Genomic DNA, 24,225 nt, shown 5'->3' on the forward strand with positions numbered 1-24,225 from the left:
CATGCTGGTTTTGAAAAGTCTGTTTGCTGTTAAAATAAGATGCCAGTGCCAATCTATGAAAGTAGTGCCTAACACAGATACTGTCACAAACCAGAAAAATCAGCTTTCTGACACAAAATGGTTTGTAGCATTGAGAGATTCCCGTTGAATCTACTACTCTGCTTCGCTAGGACACCCGACAAGTGGTTGTGTGGCTTTAGGTGTGGAGGGGGGACATGCAGCAAGCCACTAACCCCCTCCCCATCCTCCTTTCTAGTGCCCTAATGGCTCTGCAATAGCTCTGCTCATGATGCTGGCAGTGATGACAAAAAGCACTGTACCACAAATTAAGTGGGACTTTTTTTTTTTATTTTAAACATTTACAGAGATGGAAATAAATACAGGCAATAGAAGATAGAGAGGGTGCTTTTAAAAGAAATCAATAAAGTCTTCATCAGGCTTCAAACGGGAAAAATTATATCCAATAGCTGCTTAAAACTGGCCACCATTTCAAAGGTCAAGGATTAGGCTGAACAATTATGTAAATAACTAAAGATAAGCATTACAACAAACAAGGATGACACAGGTGACATCAGGGAACAAACAGCTGTAACAGACAAAATGGAACCACACTACAACAGGAAGGTCTCATATATTTACAACATACCTATCATACAAAAACATTTGGAAATATTTAAGGAGTGATTTCTTCTCTGTTCAGCTGTAAGATATAAAAGATACACTGGAGGGTTTGTTGTTTTCTTCCCTTCCCCAATATCTACAGAATAGTTTTAGCTTTTGGCAAAGTTTAAAAAAACCTTTGTATTGCAAGAATTTTTCATCCAACCTGAAATTTTCCGTGTTTCCATCCTTGCTTATCATCATCACTGTCATCCACTGGGGCAGTTTGTCAGAAGACAAAGAGTTTGTAAAGTTCTTTACAGTCTTTTATCGATGGTCTGACCTGTAGGTTGGAAAAGTGTCCGTGCGATGAAGCTTCACTGGGCTAGAAGCACCTTCGCCAAGACAGATGCAAAAAACCAAAACACTCAGTAAGACACAGGCACCTTATTCAGCATTTTATAAAGGACTATATGAACTACAGATCACAGCTTTTTTAATTGAACCTATCACTGCTTAATCTGCTGCTCCATCCCAGAAACACCTCCACTCAGATTTTCTTTTCCATTTCCTTAAGAACAGAAAGTTGTATGAAGCAAATTAATTTTTTTAAAGTTCTGATTTTGCATTTTAAATGAAAAATGCACTTTAGCTCACAATATTAGCACCAGTTCTTTTCTGTACACTAGAAAAGAGAACAAGAGCCAATTCAGAAATCATAAATTCCAACTTTGGTGGAAGAAAGTTTTTTGCATAACAAAGTTTCAGGTGCCTCTACCAGTGAGTGAGAGAAGTGCTGCTTCATACTTATGGAATTACACAACTCGGTATAACCATTATTTCATATTTCTTTTTCCAGCAATAATTGAAGCATTTCAAGATTTTGGCAACCTAATCTAATTAGAGGTGCTCGGGGTACCACAGAAGTAGTAGCCTGACTGCTGAACAAGACAAGGACTTCAGTGTCTTTCCCAATTACAATGCTGGCTGCACGGCTTACTTGTTTTACAAAGACTTTTACCCCATTCTCATGATGACAATCTCCTAGGATCCTTTTTTTTTCCAGTTTAACAGGCAAGCTATTTTTCTAAATATAAAAGAAGTGGTTTGTATCCCTACAGTCTATTTATCTTGTGTCAGCTCAATGGTGAATTATTGTTTTAATAAAGGACACTATAGTAAGGCACAGTAAGACCAATCCACTGATTGTGTCAGAGTGCTGCAAGCAGTCTTGTTCTTGTGTGCCACAGGCTGCCACCAGCAGGTCATCTTCCCATGCCCTAATTTATTTAACAAATTTGAACAGGCATGTAAGCACTGCTTTTATTACTCATCCCTCCTCCGGAACATTTGCTGGGTTTAGCTGGGGCTTTTTATGTGCTGCCTGCCCCCTCTAGTGTTGAAAAAAGGAAAAGGGAAAAATAGCTTTTATGATTCTCTGAAAATCAGAGGACCAGAATAGAAGTATGTCAGGGCTGCCAGCAAATGTAATTTTTAATTACACGTTGTGATATTTCATTTTCTGGAGGTGCTAACCTTTACAATCTCTGGATTTATTTAAAGAAGTAAAATAAATATCTATCATTCATTATTCCTTGAGAAACTCCTAGTATCAGAGAGGAGGAAAAAAACAAACAAAACAAAACAAAAGATGTTCTAAAAGTTTTCCAATCCAGGATGTTTTAAAATATCTGTCGAGTTATTTTTGAATGCTTGAAGTTGGTAAATGGAACATCCTTGTTAATACTAGAAATCCCTGATAGCTCCTGAGATTTTCTGCTAAACACAGGTTCACCTGTGGGGTTTTTTTTGCAGGAGGAGGCACCAAGAGCAGGGCTGCTCCTTGGTGCAGCACACACCAACCCTGAGCTTCAGCGATGACAGAGACACAGCCAGTGTACTACTGATGGTCAAGCTGAGCTTCACTTTCTAATACCCCTATGGCAAAGGGAAACTGCTTCAGTCCATCTTCATCATCCAAATGTTTAATCAGGCTCAAACCTTTATTTCATACATTGGAAAAATAAAGTTTTGGGGTTTTCCATTTAACACTCCAGGCTTCTGCACTTCTATTAAGCGTTTAGCCTATTTTCTGCTGGCTTTTCTGCCCTGATCCTGACTTGCCAACTCATCAACACCAGCTTCTGTACAAACACTAACTCAGACAATCCATGTAGCTTAGAGTGGAAGAGTGTGTTCTGAAATACAAATGGTGTGTTGGTTGTTTGGAATTTATTTTTTTTTAATTCTAAAAATACACATGTCTACAAGATGCTGACTTGAGGTAGTAAAGCACGTGCAGCCCCTACTCCAGAGGTGCCTCTGGGGAAACCAGCACAAAGCAACAACAGTGCCTGGTAGAAACCTCAGTTCTCACTACCTCGGGAGACTGAAGGTCCGTTTTGAAACACACTCTGAAATACGCAGGCAGAGGCTCACGCCAGCGCTGCTGTGAAGGCTCCGTTAGCCACCCTTCCACAGCCCCCTGCACCCCCTCCAGCGCTCACTAACCACTAGATGTCCCCTGGTGACCACGGAGGGACAACCGGGGGCAGAGACCTCCCCGGGAGCGATTCCTCCCTCCCCGCAGCCTGGGGAGGTTTTCAGGCATGAGGGGATTGACCTGTGCTGCCCCTTGGGCTGACAGCAAGGGAGGGATTTGGAGAAGACATCTGCCCATCTTCAGGCTATGCTGCAATGCACGGTGGCAGCAGCATTCCCACTGTTCAAGCAACAGTTTTCTAGAACTACTTATCAAGGCCATTTTCTTTTACTTTCCCCAATTCGGCCGTTGTCGAGGATGCAGTTGTCTTGGTTGAATGTTTGCAAGTACACAAAATAAATAATGAAGGCTGCATCATTCTTACTATGAGGCAGCCATCGGAATGAGAGGGGAGCCAAATGGTTGTAAGTCTGGCAAAAAATCAGGTGCCATTCTGTCAGCAGAAAAAAAAAAAATAAAACTGGGCAACCTTGGTAACCGGCCATCCTGTAAAAACATTCAGATAACTTGTCAAATGAAAGATCCCTCTCTAAGTAAGAAGGGAAGTAAGAAAAGAAGTAAGAAGAGCACCTCCTGACGACAACCCCTCTGCCAAGTTGTCCATCTTAAGGCAGGATGTGCCCTTCTCTGCATCAGCCAGGCAGCAGTGGCAATTGGCTTAGACTGAACATCAGCTTTCAGTGAGATGGACAGACAGTGAAATGATTCAGCGATGTCGTGATCGGATTTGTGCATTGACTCTTTCCACCCCAGCCCCTCACCTTGCAGACCGTAGAGCTGGCCAGTGCTGTGCTGTCGTGTGATGTGCTGCCAGTAGGCACTGCGGGGCAAGGGCACCATGGTGCTGAGGGACACGGCTCGCTCGCTCATTTTCATCTGAAGCTGCAAAGCAGAAAACGGATGTGAAGGAGACAGTTTGAGAACAGCCTGACCACTGGCTGCAAGACCTTCTAATGAAAGAGCCAGCACAGCCTCTCCCTCCCTCCACAAGCCCGCCCTGCCCAAGCAGCAATGACTAACTCAGAGGTTAGTCTCCGCGGGCACACACCACTCAGGTTAGGAGGCCACGCTGCTGTTGCACACCAAAGCTCACCTTGGTGCTCCCCTGGTCCTGGGCTAGCACTGCTTCCCCTGAGGGGAGTTTTAACTCAAGCAGCTGAAACAGAAATGGGGGATCAGCAGAAGACAGGAGAGGGCTGGTATGCCCCCCCTCTTTAGCAGCAAAGCCATCAGAGGGTCTTCCCAGCTATGCAAGTAACACCCCAAAGCTCAATACAACCTCAGCATATCGAGAACCCGACTGGAGACATTTCACAGGGGTGAGGACAAGCTGGTTTTGTTAGTTTTGTAGCATTTTCTATTCATCTCCCCTCTCCTACAGCTGAGGCACACGCCAGCTGGATAGCACAGGAGTTCAACAGGACAGAACTGCATCCTTCAGGTGGATTCCTTGAATGAACAGCAGTCCAGGTATGCTGAGAGGAGCACACGTGGGCTGCAGTGCATTACTGGAAGCACCATCTCATGCTTCCCCCTCCATACAGGGCCTTCAGCTACATTTTCTCACATAATCACAGCCCCTTCTTATTTACACTATATTTAACACAAAAAAACGTGAGAACTGACTACTTTAAGGCTTTTTTTTTCCCATGAATTCAGTAAATTGTATGTGCAAACTGAATAAAATATTTAGATTTATCAAAAGCTTCACAGTACAGCTAAAACTATCCTCCCAAAGTCCAGGAAAACACCAGTTCAAACACACCAAGACTGCACTTGGCTTTTCTAATGTATAAAGTTAGCTTTTTACAAATGAGTAAGTTTTCGTTTCACAAAACCTGAGGTGAAAGAACCTTTTGCAAGAAGATCAGTGTATTTTTGAGCAAAAACAAACAAAGGAAGCAAGCACAGAAAGGAGGTGAAGGCTGGATGTATCTGAAGAGACCCATTTCCAAGTTATTTAGAGGTGCCATCTACCTTCAAGCTCTTCTCAGTACAGTGGACACTGTGGCTGTGATAGGAAGGTAAAACAAAACAAAACCAAACCCAGATCAACTCCTGCTCTTAAAACACCCACCTCCACGTCAGCTGGATGTGAATCACTGCACCATACAAGGTTTCACCTACATCATACAGCATATTTATTACAGCTCCTTCACTAAAGCCCCAACACCTTTTGTAGTGTCACCACACACAGCCTCATCACCAAAGAAACAAACAACAATGAATCTTTTACTGGGAATAAAAATCAGCAGAGCACTGTGAGGATGGCATTTCTGGGCTGTAGATACCTTTTTTGCTGGTCCCATTTATTGGTGAGTTGGGCAGCAAGCTAAAGCAGTTTGAGCAACAGTTCATTTGTCAGGAGGAGTGCAAAAAACCAACAGGCTATCTTGGGAGAAAAAAAATAGACACAGCTAGAGAAAGATTAGCTAAAGACACAGAAAAGGACCAAAAGGGGCCCCTCCTGAACTCAATCAGCAGGGGAAAAAATTAAAAAACCCACAGCTGGAGAGAAGAATTAGCATGTTATGTCCTGAATACACAGTGTTTCATCAAAATATCTTGGACTGCGAGCAAAGGCAGCTTTAACAATGATTGATTTCATTCTCACAATTAACCTACTGTATATCTCTGTGGCAACAGAAAGAGTAGGAATAATTCGATAATGACCTGGCTTTATGCCGCAGGAGCAGCCGGCACCATAAGCAAGTTGAAAACAGTCAGAATTGATATGCTGGAACACGCATGAGCAAAGGCTGCGAGCAGAGCGCCAGGCGGGACGTGCGACTCCACATATCATTAATACAACAAATAATTTGTTAACTGGAGGGCACCTAATCCATAGCCTCTCACCCTCTTCTGCCCAGGGGAGAAAAAGAATGCTCAAACCTGAAAGGAGATCAGGATCCCCAGAGCACTTCAAACACAGCTCCCTGCACACGTGGCAGGCATCAAATTCTGTTAAGTCAGGCTTCAACCAAAGAAGCAACAAAGATGTGAGAAGTGGCGAGGGACAACACAAAGCCACCCTGCAGCCTCGGTGGCTATGAGACATCCACAGGGGAAGGGGACAGAGAAGCAGCGCTCGCAGCCATGGACAGCCAGTGCAGAGAGCAGCTGGGGAGCCACTGTGCCACCTCTTGTCACTCCTTGTCACCCCGATGAGAGATGTGCAGAGCTAGATGAAGGCAGTTTGCTGAGCTAACGCACAGCTCCGAGTCAAACACTGGGTGCAGCTGGTTCCCAGAAGTCCTGAGGGCTCAGGGAAGAAAGATGAAGTATTTTCTTTCTTGGACCCCACCTCAACAAGTTGGTCAAATTGCATTATAAATTAAAGAAATTTAAAAGTAGTGCTAAAAAAAAAAAAAAATAAAAAAAAACCAACAACCCACAAAACCAAACCTAACAAAGAAGCAAGCAGTAAAAAAAACATTCCACACACACCCCCAGAAAAACATAGAAGCCACACACACACTCCAACATTCTTCTCAAATTAGCTCTGAACATGGCTCAAAAAGGAAGATGATTTAAGATTTGTTAGGTTTGGTTGGTTTCCTCAGGCTAGACAATCCAATTTTCAAAGATTTTGCAGAACAACTTTCACAAGGTAAAACTTCTTGAGATTCCCCAGCTGGAAAAGATTGCATACACTGTGCTTTTGAGGGGATTTTCTTCCCAGTGAAGCAAATCCATGTAATCAATCAAAATCAATCAAAAGGGTAATTGTTTAAGAAACATTTGCTAAATTAATTACAGCAAAACTACAGAATGGTAAACTAATAGAAACAACTTCAGAAATTAAAGTGCACTAACTTATTCCTGCCATTTTGACTACTATCCATCTCACACTAATACTCAAGATTCTCTTATTTCAGAAGTTAGTGAGAACCATTTCCACTCTTAATTATGAATCTCCATGGAAACGCACAGACTTCATAGCAAGCTCCAGCCTGGACGGAGGCACATCAGATGGATCAAGCGGCCAGTGCACACCTGAAGAGTCAGGGAAGGCTGCCGGTAAACTGGCTGATAATATCTTTGTATGAAGTACTGAGCTTTAGCTGCCAAAAGTGGGAAGTTCACTGTTATTACTTCTTAGTGAGATGTCAAGTTGTAATGTCTTTTTTAAAACGGTGTGAACTGAGACCAGGCATAAATGACAGTAGTCAAGTCACAGCACTGCTCCTGTCAGTTTTCATGGCAACCAAATACTCATGAAAATATAACTTGAATAGATATTTTATTTCTATTGTCTGACAATGCAAAAGCGAAAGGAAAGAGACAGCTGGATGAGGAGAGTTACCAAATGACCAGAAAGGCTTCATGCATCACTAAGCAAAGCCAGCTCTTTCTTCCCTTCAAAAGGGAGAAGGAAGAGATCTTTGAATTCACTGAAAAGGAAAATAAATGAAACCCACTTGTGAAAGTGTCACAGACTCTGGTCAACACATGCTCAGACCTCAGTAGAAAGCAACTGCACATTAACAGAAAGTGTCAGGGTGAAGTTCCCAGCTGAGGAACCACTATCACATCAATTTTCCACACGCATTTCAGGAGCCAGAGCCAGTTATAGTCACGAACTGAACCAACATACTGTAATATAAAGAGAGCGACTGCTAGGGAGGTGGCAGACACATTATAGCCCACATTCTCAACAGTACTTGGCAGCTTTATTTCGCTCTATCAGCATGGGACATTCAACTCCCTTTTTTTTTTTTTTGGCACAGACTCCAGTAGCCCTCAGGTAGCTTAATACCATCTTCACATCATTCTTGAATAATCACATCACTGATGTAGCAGTGGTCGGGACTTCATTTCTCACCAACCATATCTCCTACTTCCTTCTTTTCAATACCCCTTCTGTAAATAATAGCTCAAGCTTCATTAATACGAAACTCACACAGGATAAATAATTCTTAAGAGATAGAAACAACACAGACAGCCAAGCATGAAGTGCAAGCATCTAAAGTGAACTCCTTGTTGAGGCGTTCAAAAGCAGAAGAAAAATACAGGGTAAATCAATCAATCTGAACAAATATGTTCTTTACAAATATTTTGTAATCAGCAAAATAAGCCACCAAAGTTCTACGCTGATATAACAACCCTCTGCCTAAACTTCTAAACTGGACTATCCTTGAACCCCAGAGTCTCACCGTGTATTTCAGAACCAGACAATGTTTCTATGACAGACTTGGGAAACTCATATTCAGAGGCATATGGAATCATCTGAAATAATTATATTCTGCTACTAAATTACAGGACTTTCAGTTCACCAGGAATATGTTCTTATCCCCCACTTAGCACTCTAGGGTCTATAAAATTAGATTTAGGGGTTGTGGTTGGACACAGTGTTCATGAAAAAGCTTTTAGAGGTTGTGCAGCTGCTCTCTATTGAAATCTATAGCAACTGTGCATCTGTTGAGTCTAATGGCACTTGTAAGACGGAAATTTTACAGTACAGCATCAGACATCATCTATTAAAGATGTTCTTCCATAAATGTAAAACCAACAAATACGAAATTGCCTGTAAGCCTATTCACTGTGGTTACAGTACACGAGTTACTCAATCACTTTTGATCCTGGTGGGCTACAAATGTTAGCTAGTTATGCTGAGTTAGCCTAGGTTAATTTTAATCTGCTTAATTTAGTTACTGTTGAGTACTTGTATCATCTACCCATCTGTCTCAACTTAGATAATTTTGGATATCTTTGAACAAGAACTCCCTTCATTAACTAAAAGGCTCTTGGTTTTAAACAAAAGTCAAAACCAGCAAAGATGGTGTTAGATGACTCCCTTTGCTGGGAAAGGGAAAAATAACAGTGCTGCTGGCTGTAGAGTTCACCTGCTAGTTCTAAAGTTTTTGAAAGCAAGTAAAGTGTCAAGCTCATCCTAGTGAACGTGGAAGTGCTGAGAAAAGCATGTTCTAAATGGACCCGGGGAAAAGGCTGTCACTAGAAAGGCTGAGTCAGTACTTCAGCCTCACAGACACAGCCCTCTCCCACGGGCTTTACAGAAGTGACCACACTGTAATGCACCAGCCAGAAGTTGTGACCCACAAAAACAGACCTGAGTTTTCCTCACCTTCCCATTTCAGTTATGTCCCTTGCTCTACAGATGACAGAATTACCCATGTGCCTGTGTGCTCAGTGAAGCAATCAGTTATCCAGTCCACAACACTGGGAAGTTTCCTATTGCTCCTCCTCTCCTCATTGGCATGTTACTAAGAGAAATAACTTTCCTATCATGCATTTGGTTTGCATTCTGTCTCAAGTCCAAGAAAGTGGAAGAACAAAAAGAAATACAAGTACTTAAAGCAATCTGTTCCTTTCTCCATTCCCTCAACATCCACTCTCATCTTTTCTTAACCTTCCAAAAGTAGCAATGGCATTTTCTGTTTCATCCCAGCTGGGTCATCCAGTTAGTACTGGAATAATTCATCACTACAACTTATCCCTGAAAGCAAGATGTTAGCAGTATTACTGAAAGGATTAGACATGGATGTGGATAACAGCAGCACTTATGTTTACAGTAAGAGAAAGACGTAAATCTTGTTGCAGATTACATAAACCAATTACTTCTGCCTGGAATAGAGATGTTGTTTATAGCCAAGTTCTTCCACAGTTGTCCACTCTAGATATTTTATATATTCCAGAAAGGTACTAATTTTGCAGCCAGGGTCACCCTGTGAGTCCTGGAGCGTAGAGACCAACTGTGATATGGGATAAACAGAACATTCCTTTTCACTCTACATGCTTCATGACCAAAAAAAAAAATTAGAAGTTAATAAGATCCTGAAACACATTAGATGCAAGTGACATAAAACTGTCTTCCTCAGACATGATGCTTTTGAAGACCCCACGCTACCTTTTCCCAATCTGTATGTTAGTTACCTACCAGTCGTGTGTGTCATAAAACAAGTTTGAGATACAAAAAGCACTTGTGGAAAGCAGACATCCACTGAGAGATCAGACACACAACTCGTCCTCCCCCATAGTCTAATCTGAACCATATGACTTTTTCCGAATCACCCTTGGAGTGTAGACATCAATTGGCAAATGAAAAACTGAGCATGAGCCACAACACTTTGCAAATAGATTGAAGAGAAATGCTTCTAGACAAACTCATGATGCTGATTAATCAAAGGGACCTAATATGAATGTGCACGGACAGGAGGTTGTCATCTTTGTATTAATTCACATTTATTGATAGCTTTGCAAATGCAAAAATCAAGGGCTGTAAGTTTCCCTGTTGTTTCAATTCTTGAAAAGTATCCCCAGTCATATGTATTACCCTAAATATTATAATCAAGCAGAACTTAATAAGATCAATAATCAGACTGCTTACTATCTGTGAATCAGAACTTAAAATCACATTGAAGAAACATTGTTCACTGGTGCCCAGGGTGAAATAACAAGCATAACAAGCAGCCGTACCATTGAATTTTTCACACTCTGCAACAAACGCTCATGTTGTTCTGCTATGGCCAAAGCAGCCGAGTGAACCTTCTGATAGATTGCTTCCCCATCTCTGGTCTGAAAGATGAATAGTCCTTCTCCTGTGTCACACATCCTGCCAAAGCAAGAACAGATGAAATCCACATGTGAGATTTAAGTTTACAGGTCACCATGAACAAGCAAAATTTTACCATGCAGCTCTAGAAGTGCTATTGCACAAGCATCAAGAAAAAAAAAAAAAAAGGTTGTAATGAAGCTATGTAAAAGTCTTTGCATATGGGTCTTAGCAAGCCTGGTCCAATCTTCCTATTTTAGCCCATGTTTGCATTGCTCTCGCCAAACAGGGACTCAGCTAAGTACCACTGATCTATCACAAATGCTTAAGCTCTAGAGAGTTCATGCACAAGAAACAGATTTTAAATTTTTAGACCCTATCTAGAATCTGTGCCAGGTAGGATTAATTTGTCTTCCCCTTTCAGGCTTTTCACGCTGCCTGTTTTGCAGAGTTCTGTCTTTCACTTGAAACAATAAATACATATCCTCAGCATCCCAACTGCACTGTCCTGTCATGGCTTAGGCATGATCAGCTAAATAAAAATGTATCCTTCCCCACCCCCAAAGGACCAAATTCTGCAGTAATATGGATAATGGACATTTAAATGCCTCTTTCCTTTCCAGATAAGGTAATTGTGTGATCTGTTTCTCTTTTACTATCATAATTCTTTAATGTGCTTATTTAAAATAATGCATCCATATCCCTTAGAAAGGATTTGATAGTTTAGTTCAGTAAATAAGTGTTCCAACTTCAGCCAAAGACTCAGCTCATTAAGACTCAGCTGCAGGAAGCAATACAGAACAACATCTCTAAAGTAAGGAATTGCATTCAAATTTCTTATAAATCCATTTGTCAGAAAGATGGAAACCAGGAATATAATCAATGGAAAACAGGAGTCCCTTCTCCATTACTTTAGTTTGCTTTTGAGGAAACAACTTGGCACTCGCTGCTCTCAACTTCAACATTCACTTCTCCTAGTAGAGAACCCCAAAGGCCCACATCGTACAGATTCTGGAATGATGTTCACCCTTTCTCCCCAGATCTGCCCATGCAATTCTCTGGCTCATATACACCTTTATTTAAGAACAACCCTATACAGTAATATACAATGCTGTCAGCCTCCACCCTGCAACACCCTGGGATACTTCAGGACTCCCACACCCATCCTCAGGCACTTTTATTTGGTAACTGCTTCCATTCAAGCTGCAACCTGGGATTGGGAGGGGGTTTTATTTGGTTTTATTTTTGTTTCAATGTTTAAAAAAATATTTTCTTTTACCAGAGGGTACAGACCCTCTGCAGATAAGCTCTCGTGTCCTTCAACAACCGCTGAAGCCTAGAGCACCAGCCAGCCCCACCAAGGAAAGCAACACAATACAGCAAACACACACCTACCTCCCCGCTTCAAATGTGAACCAAGATGGGTCTCGCCCGTAGCGTCGGAGGGCACTTAATGGCCAAGAGATGAGTTTTACTCTGGGATTCTGGATGTCCCAAAGACAGATATTCTCAAATGTTATCTGCAAGGTACATTCCCCATGCACATCTAAATTAGGGGATGGCATCAAATACACATTGAATCTCTCTGGGAGAAAAACAAAAGGTTAGTCTAAAATCCCTGCCCGTTAAATGTGCAAGTCATAAAAGGAATTTCCTATTTCCCATCTCTAATTTAAGATCTTATTTCCACTTAGGACAATTAATTCAAAACCAGAGACTCAATTCCTTCTAGTAACTCAATAGACTCTACGCTTGGGGCAGTCAGAATGCTGCACTCAAAGGGCATCGAATATTTGTGTGTGCATTCACACACTGAAGAGAACTGCACCATCATAATCCTGATATTTGCAAACAATTAATAAAGTTGTGTTCATGAATAAATACATTGCAATTGCATTTGTGCATGTAATTAGTTAATTTGCATAGGAAAGTGAAGTAGCCATGGGCTCAGGTTCTGCATGCAATTACTATTATTTATTATTTGTTTTACAGTGATGCCAAACAGCCTCAGTCACAGACTGAAACTCTCCTACCCACATCATACAAGGAAAGATACAACAAAAGATAGTCCCCATCTCCAGGACCAACTAACCTGTCTGAGAAAGAAAAGTGCTACTCCAAAATAATTCCAGTTACCTGACCTACTATCTTTGGTAGCAATTAAAAAACCCAAAAGCCAAAAAAATCCCAAACAAACAAAAACAATCCCCACAAACCAGGGCTTGGAAAAACAATTTTGCTCCAACTTAATTCTGGTGTTTAAATGCACAGTCGAAAAGATTTCAAATTACTGCAATCTGAGATTTAAAAGGTCAATATTTATGTACCTACCACTCTGCTCCCTCTCTACTCCAGATGCCAACAAGTCAGGCTCTCCAAGGCTAATGTCATTAATTCGTGTTCCAAGACACTCCATCTGCAGCACCTTGCACCACTCATCGGCCTCAAGTTCTGTATAAATGCCCAGAAAGTCTGTATGTAGGTATAATACATTTATAATTTCACAATTAATACTCTTATGTTTTCTACTGTGCATTGCCATTTTACCCACCTGACTCACAAGCAAAGGTTTTCGATGTGTCATCGTTAAAATAAATCCCAACTGCATGCTTCTTTGTGCTTTTTGGCATTCGTAATATATTCTTCACATTATTGAGCTCTGTGACCTGAAAAAGCACAATTTTCAGTTTTAATTATGAGCTTGAAAAACTATATATCCATTATTGGCTGAGATGGAGATAAAGGAATTATATCATCTTGCAAAAGACAGAGAAAAGTGGAGAGAACATGAACATGCCTTTAACTGCTCTTAAAGAAATGGAGCCTTGACATGAATCACCTTAGACAATCAACTTGAAGACCTTGGATGATGAAGCAGCCACGTCCTTCAGTTCTCTCTCGTCTGCAGGTGAGCTTCAGTGCAACACCATCTGAATAGGATTTTAGCCAAGAGGCAGGTAGAATCAAAACTCACTCCATTTTGATAAATATTTACATGAAGGACATAAGAAAGATCAACCTGATGTAGCAGAAGCAGAGAGGTGAAGATAAAAAGCTAAAGAATTCACCCATTTGGAGGGGCAAGTCCAGTTTCAGTAGAGCTTTCATCACGGAGTACAAAACTCTAAGACTGGTGAAAAGCTGCTCCCTAAATTATTTTTTGTTGGAAAGTTGAGGATTTGTTAGAATGGTCCACTTAAACAAAAAAAAACCAAAAAAAACCACCCCACAGTTTTAGTTTTTAAAGCTTCACAGACTTGTAAACACAGATTTCTGTTGCTCGGTTGCCAGAAACTGACTGGAAAAACAGCTTTCACACCAAAAAAATAAATATGTATCTGTTACCTTGTATACCAATTTAGTAAATACAGACTACAGTTGCTTCGTATTTCTAACATCCACTTTTCACCCTCACAATGATAAGTAACACTCCTAAATTTGACTGAGGAGGAACTTTTCGTTATTTAAATTCCTTTTAATATAAAAGCTAACACCCAGGCAGGAAATCAAGAAGTTATGTTTAAACATTCATTATCAGAAAACATTTTTTTTTTTTTTAAACACATGGTAGGGCTTGAAGGGAGAGAGAAAGACGGGGAATTTAACAGAAATGTTCCCAAAGCTGTACAACCTAACAACTTCACTACTTTGGTGTCATTAGTTCTGTGGAATAGTCTCATATCAAACTGTGTCAACTCTAAACAAACAAATGCAGCAACTGTCTTATAGACAAGACTCAGGAAGTATAAAGTGTATAAAAGTATCAGTGTTGTAGGGTCCAGCAACAGAAACTGCTCCTCTAGTGTCTTGGGTTCAGCAGCACACCTGCTGCATCTCTGGCCTTTCATCCTAAATCACTTTCTTCTTGGAGCCAATTTATTGCCATTCTCTTCCAACATGGGAGAACACACAGCCAAAAAACCCACAGTTTTCAAGCAAGACCCCTGAAAAAGTAATCTTGCTGTGAATTCAAGGAACAAAGAACAGTGCGTAGGCAACGTCTCCCCAAAATAAAATTAAATAATAGATACAATGTCTGGAAACTCATTTTATGGGCAGTAGCAGAAGGAAATAATGGAAGGAACATCCCACAGGGAACACTCCAAACCTTCTGCATAGCTGTCAAATTTAGAACTCAGGTTTTTATAGCCTCCAGGTTCAAGATTTTGAGAAGTGTCAAAACTGAGACTTCCTAATTGTGCTTAATTTTGCATGAGCATTTTTTCACTCTTCCAGGAAATCCTGGGATGGAAGCACATCCCCCAGTACTAACAAGACACCGACAAACTCACTGTTATATATGACAAATCTGTCATAACCTATTCCCATCGTGCCCAGAACATGACAGGTCAAGCACAAATTGCCAGATGCCAAGTTAAACTCTCAGATATTTTTCTCATATGCCAAGAAAGAACTTGAATGCAAGAGGAAAAAAAAAAAAAGCTAGACTTTTTCATTCAGGACAGCAACTACCTTGACATTTATACTGAGCACATTTACATTTTCTGCAAGTGAATGTGCTAATGAAGTTTTGTACCTACGAGTACAAAAGTTAGCAGAAGCAGAACACAGCCATACATTTTGGTAATTATCTATCTAGGATTTGTCCTAATGGAAAGCTAATTTCTTAAAATCAGGCATGTCACGCTCCTACTGCTGGATATTCCAGTCCTTGTCTCTAGCGTGATGAATCCTGAGGATGCTGTGACAGGGCTTAGTGAGACCATGAAAGGTTTGTACTCGTCAGGGAACAGCACACTGCCTCTCCTTGCTGGCTCGGGAGCCTTCCAGCAGTCAGGAGGGTCAGAAGTACCCCCCGGCTGGCTGCTGGCCATGCCCCCCCAGCCCCTGGTGATGGGTAGCACACGCTGCCTCAGCCCCGGGCAGGGAGACACCCCACATCCCAGCGAGGGAGGCCAAGGGCACTTGACCATGCGGGAGGCGGCTAACTACTGCGCAGGGCTGGGAAAGAAAAAACACCCAACCAACCCAAACAGTTTCACTAATGACAGACCAAGTCATGCACCTCCAGGCCAGATGGGAGCAGATGTTCATAACACTGCTGGGAACGTGAGAAGATTAAAACATCTGCTTTGTCTGCCTGCAGTAAAGGAGAGACGTTGCTGATAGCTGTTTCTTTTACTACGACTCAGACCTTGTACAACTTAACCCTCACCACTCCCAGCACCCCTAAGACCACACTTTACCCCCCAGGTTGCCCTGTTTTATCCGCATTAGGGCTGCAAACTGCAACTACTGGCCAATCTCCCTACACGAGCCCCTGCAGTGTCTGCATCCCTGGCACAGAGTATCCACCACCCATGTCCTCTAATTTCTGTATTACTAGAGCCATCCTGTACTTTCCAGTCTCCACAATCCAATTTCCAGCTCACCCCTACCCACCCAAACGCTTCCAGCCTTGCACTGCTGCTTACGTGTCACATCCACATTGAAGCTGTGGGACTGCCATCCCCTCTGAACCCAGCCATGGGGACTGAGATTTACTCCTGCCAATATCTCAGATACCTGTGGTCTCCCTCCAGTCTATGGCTTCACACCAGAAGCAACTGGTCATTCCAGCAAGACCTACCCAGCACACAAGAGTATGATGGAAGCCACAGACATGCCTTGCAACCAAGAATCTTCCTTCTTTAGATCTCCCAGTCAAGAAAAGTTTCACCAAAAGTTACACAGCAGTTCTTCCTCCGTCCTGTGGCCCAGTGTAGCAATCTCACTTCTCCCGAGGGAGGGCAGCCACTTTCGCTACAGCCACTTCAGTGGACCATTAGGGAGTTGTGCAAAACTCAAGGTGTCCAGAACTATGGTGGCTGGGTGACTTGACCTCATTACATGTAACCCGTAACTCCTGCATTTCCCTTTAGAACAACTAAATAAGGAAAAAAAAAAAAAAAAAAAAAAAAAAAAAAGCATGAAAATAATGGCATCATTGTTTTGGAGCTGAGAATAGCAATAATTTCTTCCTTCTTATCATAAATTTCTCTCAAATGCCAGTTACTTACCGCAGTAAAGTACTTCTTTGTATTCTCAAATGCAGGGTTATATATTCCAATAGACATTAAGCAAGAAACAACTCATGCTTGAAATCCCAAAGTTCATCCTTCTGAACAGAAAAATTTGTTTTCATTTGAATATGCCTTCATCTACATTTGCTTTTTATTACTGTACTCCCTCTAAGCATACAGTGTTATGAAGAAGACAACGCAGGTTAAACAAGCCATTATTTATTCTCCTATCTACTGCCTTCGCAGTACTCAAAGTGGTCTATTCTGCTTTGCTGGGGTATCAACCAGCCTTTAATTCATCTTTCTAAGTGAAAACTCTCCCTAAGTCAACATAAGAGCAGAAGATGAAGATAGAGAGCACACAAGTATGCCACTGACCCGAGTGTTAATGCAATGACAACTCAGCCTGATGGGCTTTTCCCTGGGTCTGCAGGGTGGGTGTACAGAAGGGAGGGAGGAAGAAGGGGTACAGAGACGAAGTGAACATGGACAACTTAACTAAAGGAGGATTATTTTTTTTTTAAAGTGTGTTTATAAAAGCCTAGCCTAAGTCCCTTCCTCAACACCTCACCCTAACTCTGAGTGCTATATCCTGGGAGAAGGGACAGGACAGGGACCCAGTGTAAGTTCACACCTTGCAGCAGTGTGGATTATATCAGGTGCTTCTAGGAATCACCTTACTCTCCGACTGATTGCAGACTCACTGCACTGCAAAGCGCAGCAGTCATGTACCCAAAACACACTCCAAGAGACCTGGCTTACAGCATGGTCAAACAGAACTGCAGGTGATTTCATTCCTTGGGTGATAGCTTGAAGAAATACTGAAATCAATAGTATTGTGCCATTAATTTCACTGATCATCAAATCCTTTGTAACTCATGGTTTTGCTCTAAACTGGGGGAAAAGGAAGGGTATTTGTATTGGGAGAAATGCTAGCTATAACATTTGGCAGCTCCTGGATTATTTTGTGCTGTATTGACTGCTAGAGAGCTCTCGTATAATGGTATTTCACAGAGCACGATCTGAAAGTCCTCGCATGCATCTGAAGATTTCCTGATGGCATTTGCTTCTTTTGAGCTGCACAAGCTGACGCCAAAGCATCTCACTTTGAAGTGTGACAGACAGGTAGCCCTCAACTGGGACCTCTGACCAGGTCCAAATGTCTACAGTAATATGCACACACTCTGGTCTCTTCCCAGACAGTTTCAGACTAAGTTTTTCTTCAATACCAGACCTAGCAGACACAGGGAGATTAACAGACAGACAAAATCTGGCACCCTGGGACTCTTGCTGAAGTCAGTGGCACAAGCGATAGCATGCAGAAGAGTCACCTGAATTCAGCCTTTCAGCTCATGCATGCCTTCTGCCCTGGACAAGACCTCGCAGCACTTGATTTTTATGTCTGGCAAAAATATACTCAACAAGCAGCGGCCCTCTCTTCCTTTTGGGGCTGAACTTTCACCTTTCAGAGGTTCAGAGGTATTTCAATAAGGTAACAGCCCTCTGGGCAAGATCCAGCTTCAGCCCAGAAGCTATTCCTGCTGGCAAGGCTCAACTGTGCACCTGCACTCCTGAGGGAGAAATTGTGTGAAGATCACTCGGTATTTGACCTGCTGTGTCACCCAGCAAGGTGCTTCAAAATGCCATCATTATCCCAGGTGTCTAAATAGCCTTCCTGTTGCTCACCCTCGTGCAACAGATGGTTCAAATTGTCTGGCACATATGCACCAAATTCGCACTGAAGAAGTGGCAGGCTGCTAACATCCCCTCTACCGTGCTTTTGGAAAGGAGTCAGGAGCAGACACCAAACACCTGCACATATTCAACGCTGAAGTTTTCCTTTTTTGCATTTTTTAAATAACTCTCCTTCTGCCAGGCTCTTGAAAAACAGTGTTTTCATGGTTAGTTTAATTCATGTGTTTTATTTATCCAAGATTAGTAAGTAAAGTACATGTAAAAACTTAATTCTAAAAAGGTGGATAAACCACAGACCTCAGACCTAATACAGTATTAACAGAGAAATCACAAGAAGATTATGTTGTTAGGGGCTAAAGACCTCCCTTTGCACACTTCTCCCCTCCCCTTTAGTTTCAAGCCTCCTTTATGCTAAGATGCCAATCCATATAACTGAAACACTTTTCTTTAAATTAAAAGCTAAAATACTTGCAGAGCTGTGTGGTAAGAGAGTTCTGAACCAAGAACAGGGATTAATCATTCATTTCTCAACCAACAGTACAAGCAGACAGAGCTTCACCCTGTCCAGATCACTCAGGCAAAAATTTTTCCATTTCTCCCATTCCCTTCAAAAACATGCCAAACACACAGTTTATTAAAAATGGTCTTTAGCATTCAAACTATTGTTTGAATTTGTACAGAATTCTCAAATATGGGTAGCCCTTCAGAGCACAACACAAGGGAGTATATTTATTGCCTACACAACTGCTACATTCAATGGTTTTCAACTATCTTGTTGAAAAAAAGATGGTTTCAGCCATCTTTTAATCTTAATTAAGGACTTCATGGTTCTGTCTTGGCTTCCTGAGAAGTCGCCCCATGATGAATACAGGTAGAACACTTCCCAGGATATGACAGGTGAACATTTAATGGAAAATGCTGCTGTCACTACTTCAGTTCCAGCCTAGTCCTGCTTACGAGATTTGCCTGTACATATCTAACTTAATAAGTGTATATATAACATTTTATATAGTTTTTAAAATAATTATTTAAAATACAAATATATATATGCACACAAATAAATTCTACAGCCATGCACTGGCTATAACCCCGCTGTAGTCCAACACTGATTTATTCGAAGAAATTAAAGCCAGGAAAAACTACGAGATACAGAGATTCAGTTTTTACCATGACTCTCAGAGGCTGCTCCTTCACTCACAGGATCGGTGGAGCCATGCACAAGTTATGTCCTTTCACATGGAAGGACACGTACCTGCCTCACAGACTTGCAACGAGCTTCACTGTTTGGCATTATAGTGAAGATACCAAAATATCCCGGACAGTTGCTTTAATTCTTTTAAAGACGCAAACCAGATATTTCATTCATAGTAAGTGATAGCATTCGTTAAAATAAATGTTTAACAGCCGGTTATTAGCAGAGTGGTCATACTTTAAACATTTAATTTGCTACCAATACAGTTTTGCATTAGCAACCCTGGAAAACAATTACAAATTACACAATTCAATTTTCCAAATGGATTATTCCAAAACTAGACAGAAAGACTGTTTAAATTACTTCTGCTGTTTCAAGGCAAGATTAATACAATCGGATTAAAACTTAGATCCCCTCAAGGAAACAGTATATTCCTGTCAGCAATATGCAATTAGTTGGTTTTGCACTGGAATATTAAGAATTCTTCTGGCACACTGCAAAGTCAAAAGTCACTTGGAGAAATAAGAATTTCTTCCTTCCTCCAATACAATTTTCTTAAAGCATACGGTAATTTGTGGTCGATTATTTACATTTAACAAATAAAAACTAGACAGCTACCTGAAAGGCAACTCTGTGTAGATTGTGTAGCCTGGATCCTAATTATTTTCTCTCCCTTGTGGGAGAGAATTAAGTGGGCAATTTGCTTTGTGTATGCAAATTTCCAGTTCATGTCATAAACTACAGATGACCTGTACTTTAGGACACTTTAACCTTTCCACTCATAAAAAAACAGAGCAAAATTATAAAGTATTTAAAGGTCAATACTATACCAAAAATATATGTACTTTTTACAGCTTTATGATGGAATAAACCTTTCCTGAGATCGATGGTGTGAGCAGGTGCTCCTCAGTTTTCTAGATCTGATGCTGCTTTCAGCAGCATTTGAGAATCACTTCAGAACCCAGGTAGGAAGTTAGCGACCATATTTGTGAAATGCTGGTAATCTGTAAGTGAGGTTTTCCTCTTACAGTATCATCTATCAGCCTGAAATGCATTTGTCCTTAGATTCATTACCACAAGCTTATGACACAGTGACACATGACACGTTAGCAGGACTGGCTCAGCTTCTCATTTGTAGGATTAGCTTTATTGTCAGAGACAGCGAGAAGCAGCCTTCTGTCCAGGACAGAATTAGAATAGTCACAGAAAAACCTCTGCACACCATCAAACTGTTATTACAACAGCTGCTCTCACTGACCGAATCTGTATCAAGACAACAGCAATGACTATCCTAGACCTCTGGATGATGTCTTGAGTACCAAAGTCCCATTAATACTATATGCCAAAACCAGGCAATAAGTAGTGTTAGCTGAAGACTCTGCCATATTATTTGGGTTGGGGTTTTTTATCAATAATTAGCTATGCTTTTTATAAGAAACAGTTCATCTATAGAGTGGTATAAAGCAGCAGTGACATGTTCTCCTTTTTCAACACCTCATATTTAATACTGTTAGAAGCTGCATCATTCACCACCTTAGAATTTCACACATTTCAAAGCTTATTTAAAAAAGAAACTCATTTTTATCCACCTGTGCTCTTTGTAAGTTAACACATTTTAGCCAGAAAATGCTATTTAATATTCATTAGCTTCCTTTCAGAAAGGTTTGTTAAAAATAAACAGGGCCCGTCAACTAGTATAGCTGACGTACATGTTCTAGAACTAGAAGACAGCCTCATTTACCATCACAGGGAAAAAATGGGGACACTGCAGAGCCCTACTGCCAAATAGCAACACTGCATCAGCGCCAAGCCACTGTCCCGGGCAATCACATTTAAACTGCTCTACTTGGTCAGCACAGCTTCATTTACAGAGGAAAAGAGGAGTGATAAACACGGAGAACAAATGCTGATGGCAATTTTCCCAGAGTGGCTCCCACAAATGGCAGGGAGATCGCTGCCCAGTCGTCCAGCCTGTCTGCACCCCACTGTAGAGAGCTTGTCCACAGTGTCCAGGCTGGCACAGTGCTGGGAAGAGAGATCTCTCCATTTTATACAGGACTAGAGGCTTTCTAGCAGAAATCTCAGCACTACATCCCATGATTTGGGTCTACATATTTGGGACCTGCGGCATACAGACTGTGTTTAGGGGAAGGGCTCAGAGCACTGGAGCTGGCAGTCTAGCTGAGCAGGTCCAAGACACCAAAAAAAAAAAAACAAACCCCAAACCACAGAAGCTCAGATTGCATCTCAAGTATATTCAGTGTAAGACTCAGACTCCAAGACACCACCCTCCAGTTCCTAGAAAATAAATTTAGGATGTAACCTGTCCGTTCACTTCAGGCGGAATCAGTGCTTTCAGGAGCGCACACTACATTCAGAGTGTCCTGCATTCCAGTCTGTTTTACTGCTCCAAAAGTGACTGATTGTGGAGTCTGACCATTGTTTATTCCTGTCAAATAAGCTACCTGAGAAATCCGGATACTAAAGTTATAGAAGCAGCAATAGTTTAACATAAAATAACTGTTAACTACAGACTAAGCTTGACTTAAACCTAAAAATCCCTCAAAGCTAGTGGGACTTTCTATGGTGCTTTAGTCTGCAGATCCAGAGGTAGGAAACTGCTGTTAGGTTCCATACATGACAAGTCAGTGTTAACCTACAGATTTTCTTGAAAAAAAAAAGAGAACAAATCCAGCCTCATAATGGATTTCATATCTGTTACCTAATCTGAACTTCAAGTCAGCATGTGTTGCTGATATAATGCCATAATACAATGGAAGAAATACAGATTTGCATGAGTAACTGCTAGAGCCTTACTAACATAAATGCAACATTTCACACAGAGATGGAAATTATCTTAAACACAGTGTGCAACCCTCACACATATCAAATTAAACAAAAACCACACTTCTCATTACTTCTGAAAGTTGCTTAATGTCAATTTGAAAGAACTATTTCTGGGCATGACTTACTACAAATAGCCACAGGTTTTGCGGCCAATGAATTACAAATTACACAGCGTGTAGACAGACAGATTCAGATTCAGTATTCCCTCCAAATTTCCTCCTAAACGTACGTCAAAGTGAGCAAGTGCAGATCAGCCTCAAGCTGAGCTGTGCTCACCCAATCCTAGGAATTTATGCACAGAATTCCTAATCTTCTAATATATTAAGATTTTGCCAACAATGATTATAAATTAAAGGGTTTCTTATTTTCATCTCCACGCCCAGGAGAATTACACATGTAAAATCTCAGACAAATATGAAATGTGCACATAACTCCAGAGAAGGGATTAGAGGGAAGAACTTCATTCTTTTAACACTGGTGAATATAGCAGATGTTTTCACATCACCATTGCACATAAAATTTGCACGTTGCCCTTCATATCTGTAGCTGTCTACATCTTCCACAAATGCAAAATCCTAGTGAAATGGGAACATCTAAGTACCCAGATTTTTTTAATTCATGTTGCCTCAGATATTTGTGACTGTAATTCCAAAGAGTAGTAGTCACGGAAAAGTATTTCAGCTCTGATTTTGAAGGGCTAAGAAAAGGACATCTCTAAAAATAAAGTAATTTTCTATTAGCTTAGCAAAATGTTTGCTACAAAGTAGAAAACAGAACATTTACTCTGCCTCTACTGAATGAAGGAACATACAAGCAGGTTTAGGACCTCAATAGGAAAAAAAGTTCCAGTTTTCAAGCCAATTAATACATGACAACCTCAGATTTTATTCTTGACCCTATGTAGAAACGAGTTTGAGAAACAACCATATTACCATGTCTTACCTTGTGATAGCATCTAAAGTAAGCAGCTCGTTCATCTGAGAATTTCTCCAGCCTCTTTGGGCCTTTGCTTGAAGCTTTTTTGAATACTAACCAGCATCTCTGGTAAATCTGGAAACACAAGAGAATAAACTTGGCATCTCCAATGACCTGAATATCACTAATATTTACGTAGAAGTTAAACTCATAAATCAGCTGTTGCTCTGGAGCTACAAGTAATGGCTCTCAGAAGCTTAGACAAAAGATAAATAATCAAGTTAACGGGTAGTTACATCCTGTTTCTTTTGAATTACAATACCATCAGAAATTCTTATGAAGACAGTGCATGCTTGCATGAAAGGTGCTAGGAAGAAAGAGCTGCAATTATGCTTGCAAATGTAGGGCTTTCTGGGAAACAAGTTTTTTAAAATAAAGTGACATGCTTTTCCATGTGGATTTGTTACTGGTTGCAGTCTTGCATGCTTAAGATAGACATGAAGAAACCTTGAGCAGACAGGTAGGAATAGAAATTCTATCACACACGTAAGAGCTAAAACTGTAAGTGTATATTCTATGTATAAAGGTAAATGAGGATACATAAGGGAGAAGGAACTGAATTACCGGGTAATGGAAAAGACATCGTTTAACTGTAGAACCCAGGACCACTCTGACAACTGGTGTTTTGCTTTCAAGGTCCAGTTGACTTTAAACTCAAGTCACTCAAAGGAGACTCTGTCTGTGCAGAGGGGTTGAAAGAACATCTTTTCATCTGCAGCATTAAGCTACTTCATCTCTCAAACTTCTGCACCCACTTCTGGCAATCTTCCCACCTATTTTTTAACTGTGGTGCACTTTCTACCATCCTCTTACATTCAAAACCATAGATCTCATCTTAGATAACATACTGGCCATATAGAATGAAAGAATTATAAGC

At 41.0% G+C, this 24,225-nt stretch overlaps 1 protein-coding gene across 3 annotated transcripts; it reads right to left on the reverse strand.

Moving 5' to 3' along the window:
• Positions 1–326: 326 nt before the first annotated feature.
• DOK5 (docking protein 5) lies at positions 327–23,423 on the reverse strand. 3 transcript variants are annotated; one of them, XM_026862119.1, is made up of 7 exons: positions 23,316–23,423; positions 13,168–13,282; positions 12,948–13,088; positions 12,012–12,162; positions 10,541–10,676; positions 3,865–3,985; positions 327–995 (listed from the first exon to the last, which is right to left on the reverse strand). In XM_026862119.1, exons 2-7 carry the CDS (start codon positions 13,244–13,246, stop codon positions 928–930), a joined length of 696 nt encoding a protein of 231 aa, XP_026717920.1. In that variant the 5' UTR covers positions 13,247–13,282; positions 23,316–23,423; the 3' UTR covers positions 327–927. The 3 variants fall into 3 exon arrangements, with proteins under 3 accessions (XP_026717920.1, XP_026717921.1, XP_026717922.1); XM_026862120.1 differs by having other exon boundaries at positions 327–943; positions 12,012–12,201; XM_026862121.1 differs by having other exon boundaries at positions 327–985; positions 12,012–12,201.
• Positions 23,424–24,225: the final 802 nt, after the last annotated feature.

This window comes from Athene cunicularia, assembly GCF_003259725.1.
Source record: "Athene cunicularia isolate RWA chromosome 20 unlocalized genomic scaffold, athCun1 chr20_part1, whole genome shotgun sequence".
Lineage (NCBI taxonomy): Eukaryota > Metazoa > Chordata > Aves > Strigiformes > Strigidae > Athene > Athene cunicularia.

What these genes read in the sequence shown, in the direction of transcription:
- DOK5 (XM_026862119.1), bottom strand. Translation starts at nt 13,246, where the DNA reads ATGCCAAAAAGCACAAAGAAGCATGCAGTTGGGATTTATTTTAACGAT. An exon ending in TTCACATTTGAAGCGGGGAG is followed by an intron (nt 10,677 to 12,011) that starts GTAGGTGTGTGT and finishes TTGCTTTGGCAG; the next exon opens with GATGTGTGACACAGGAGAAG. An exon ending in CCAGCTCTACGGTCTGCAAG is followed by an intron (nt 996 to 3,864) that starts GTGAGGGGCTGG and finishes GTCTTGGCGAAG; the next exon opens with GTGCTTCTAGCCCAGTGAAG.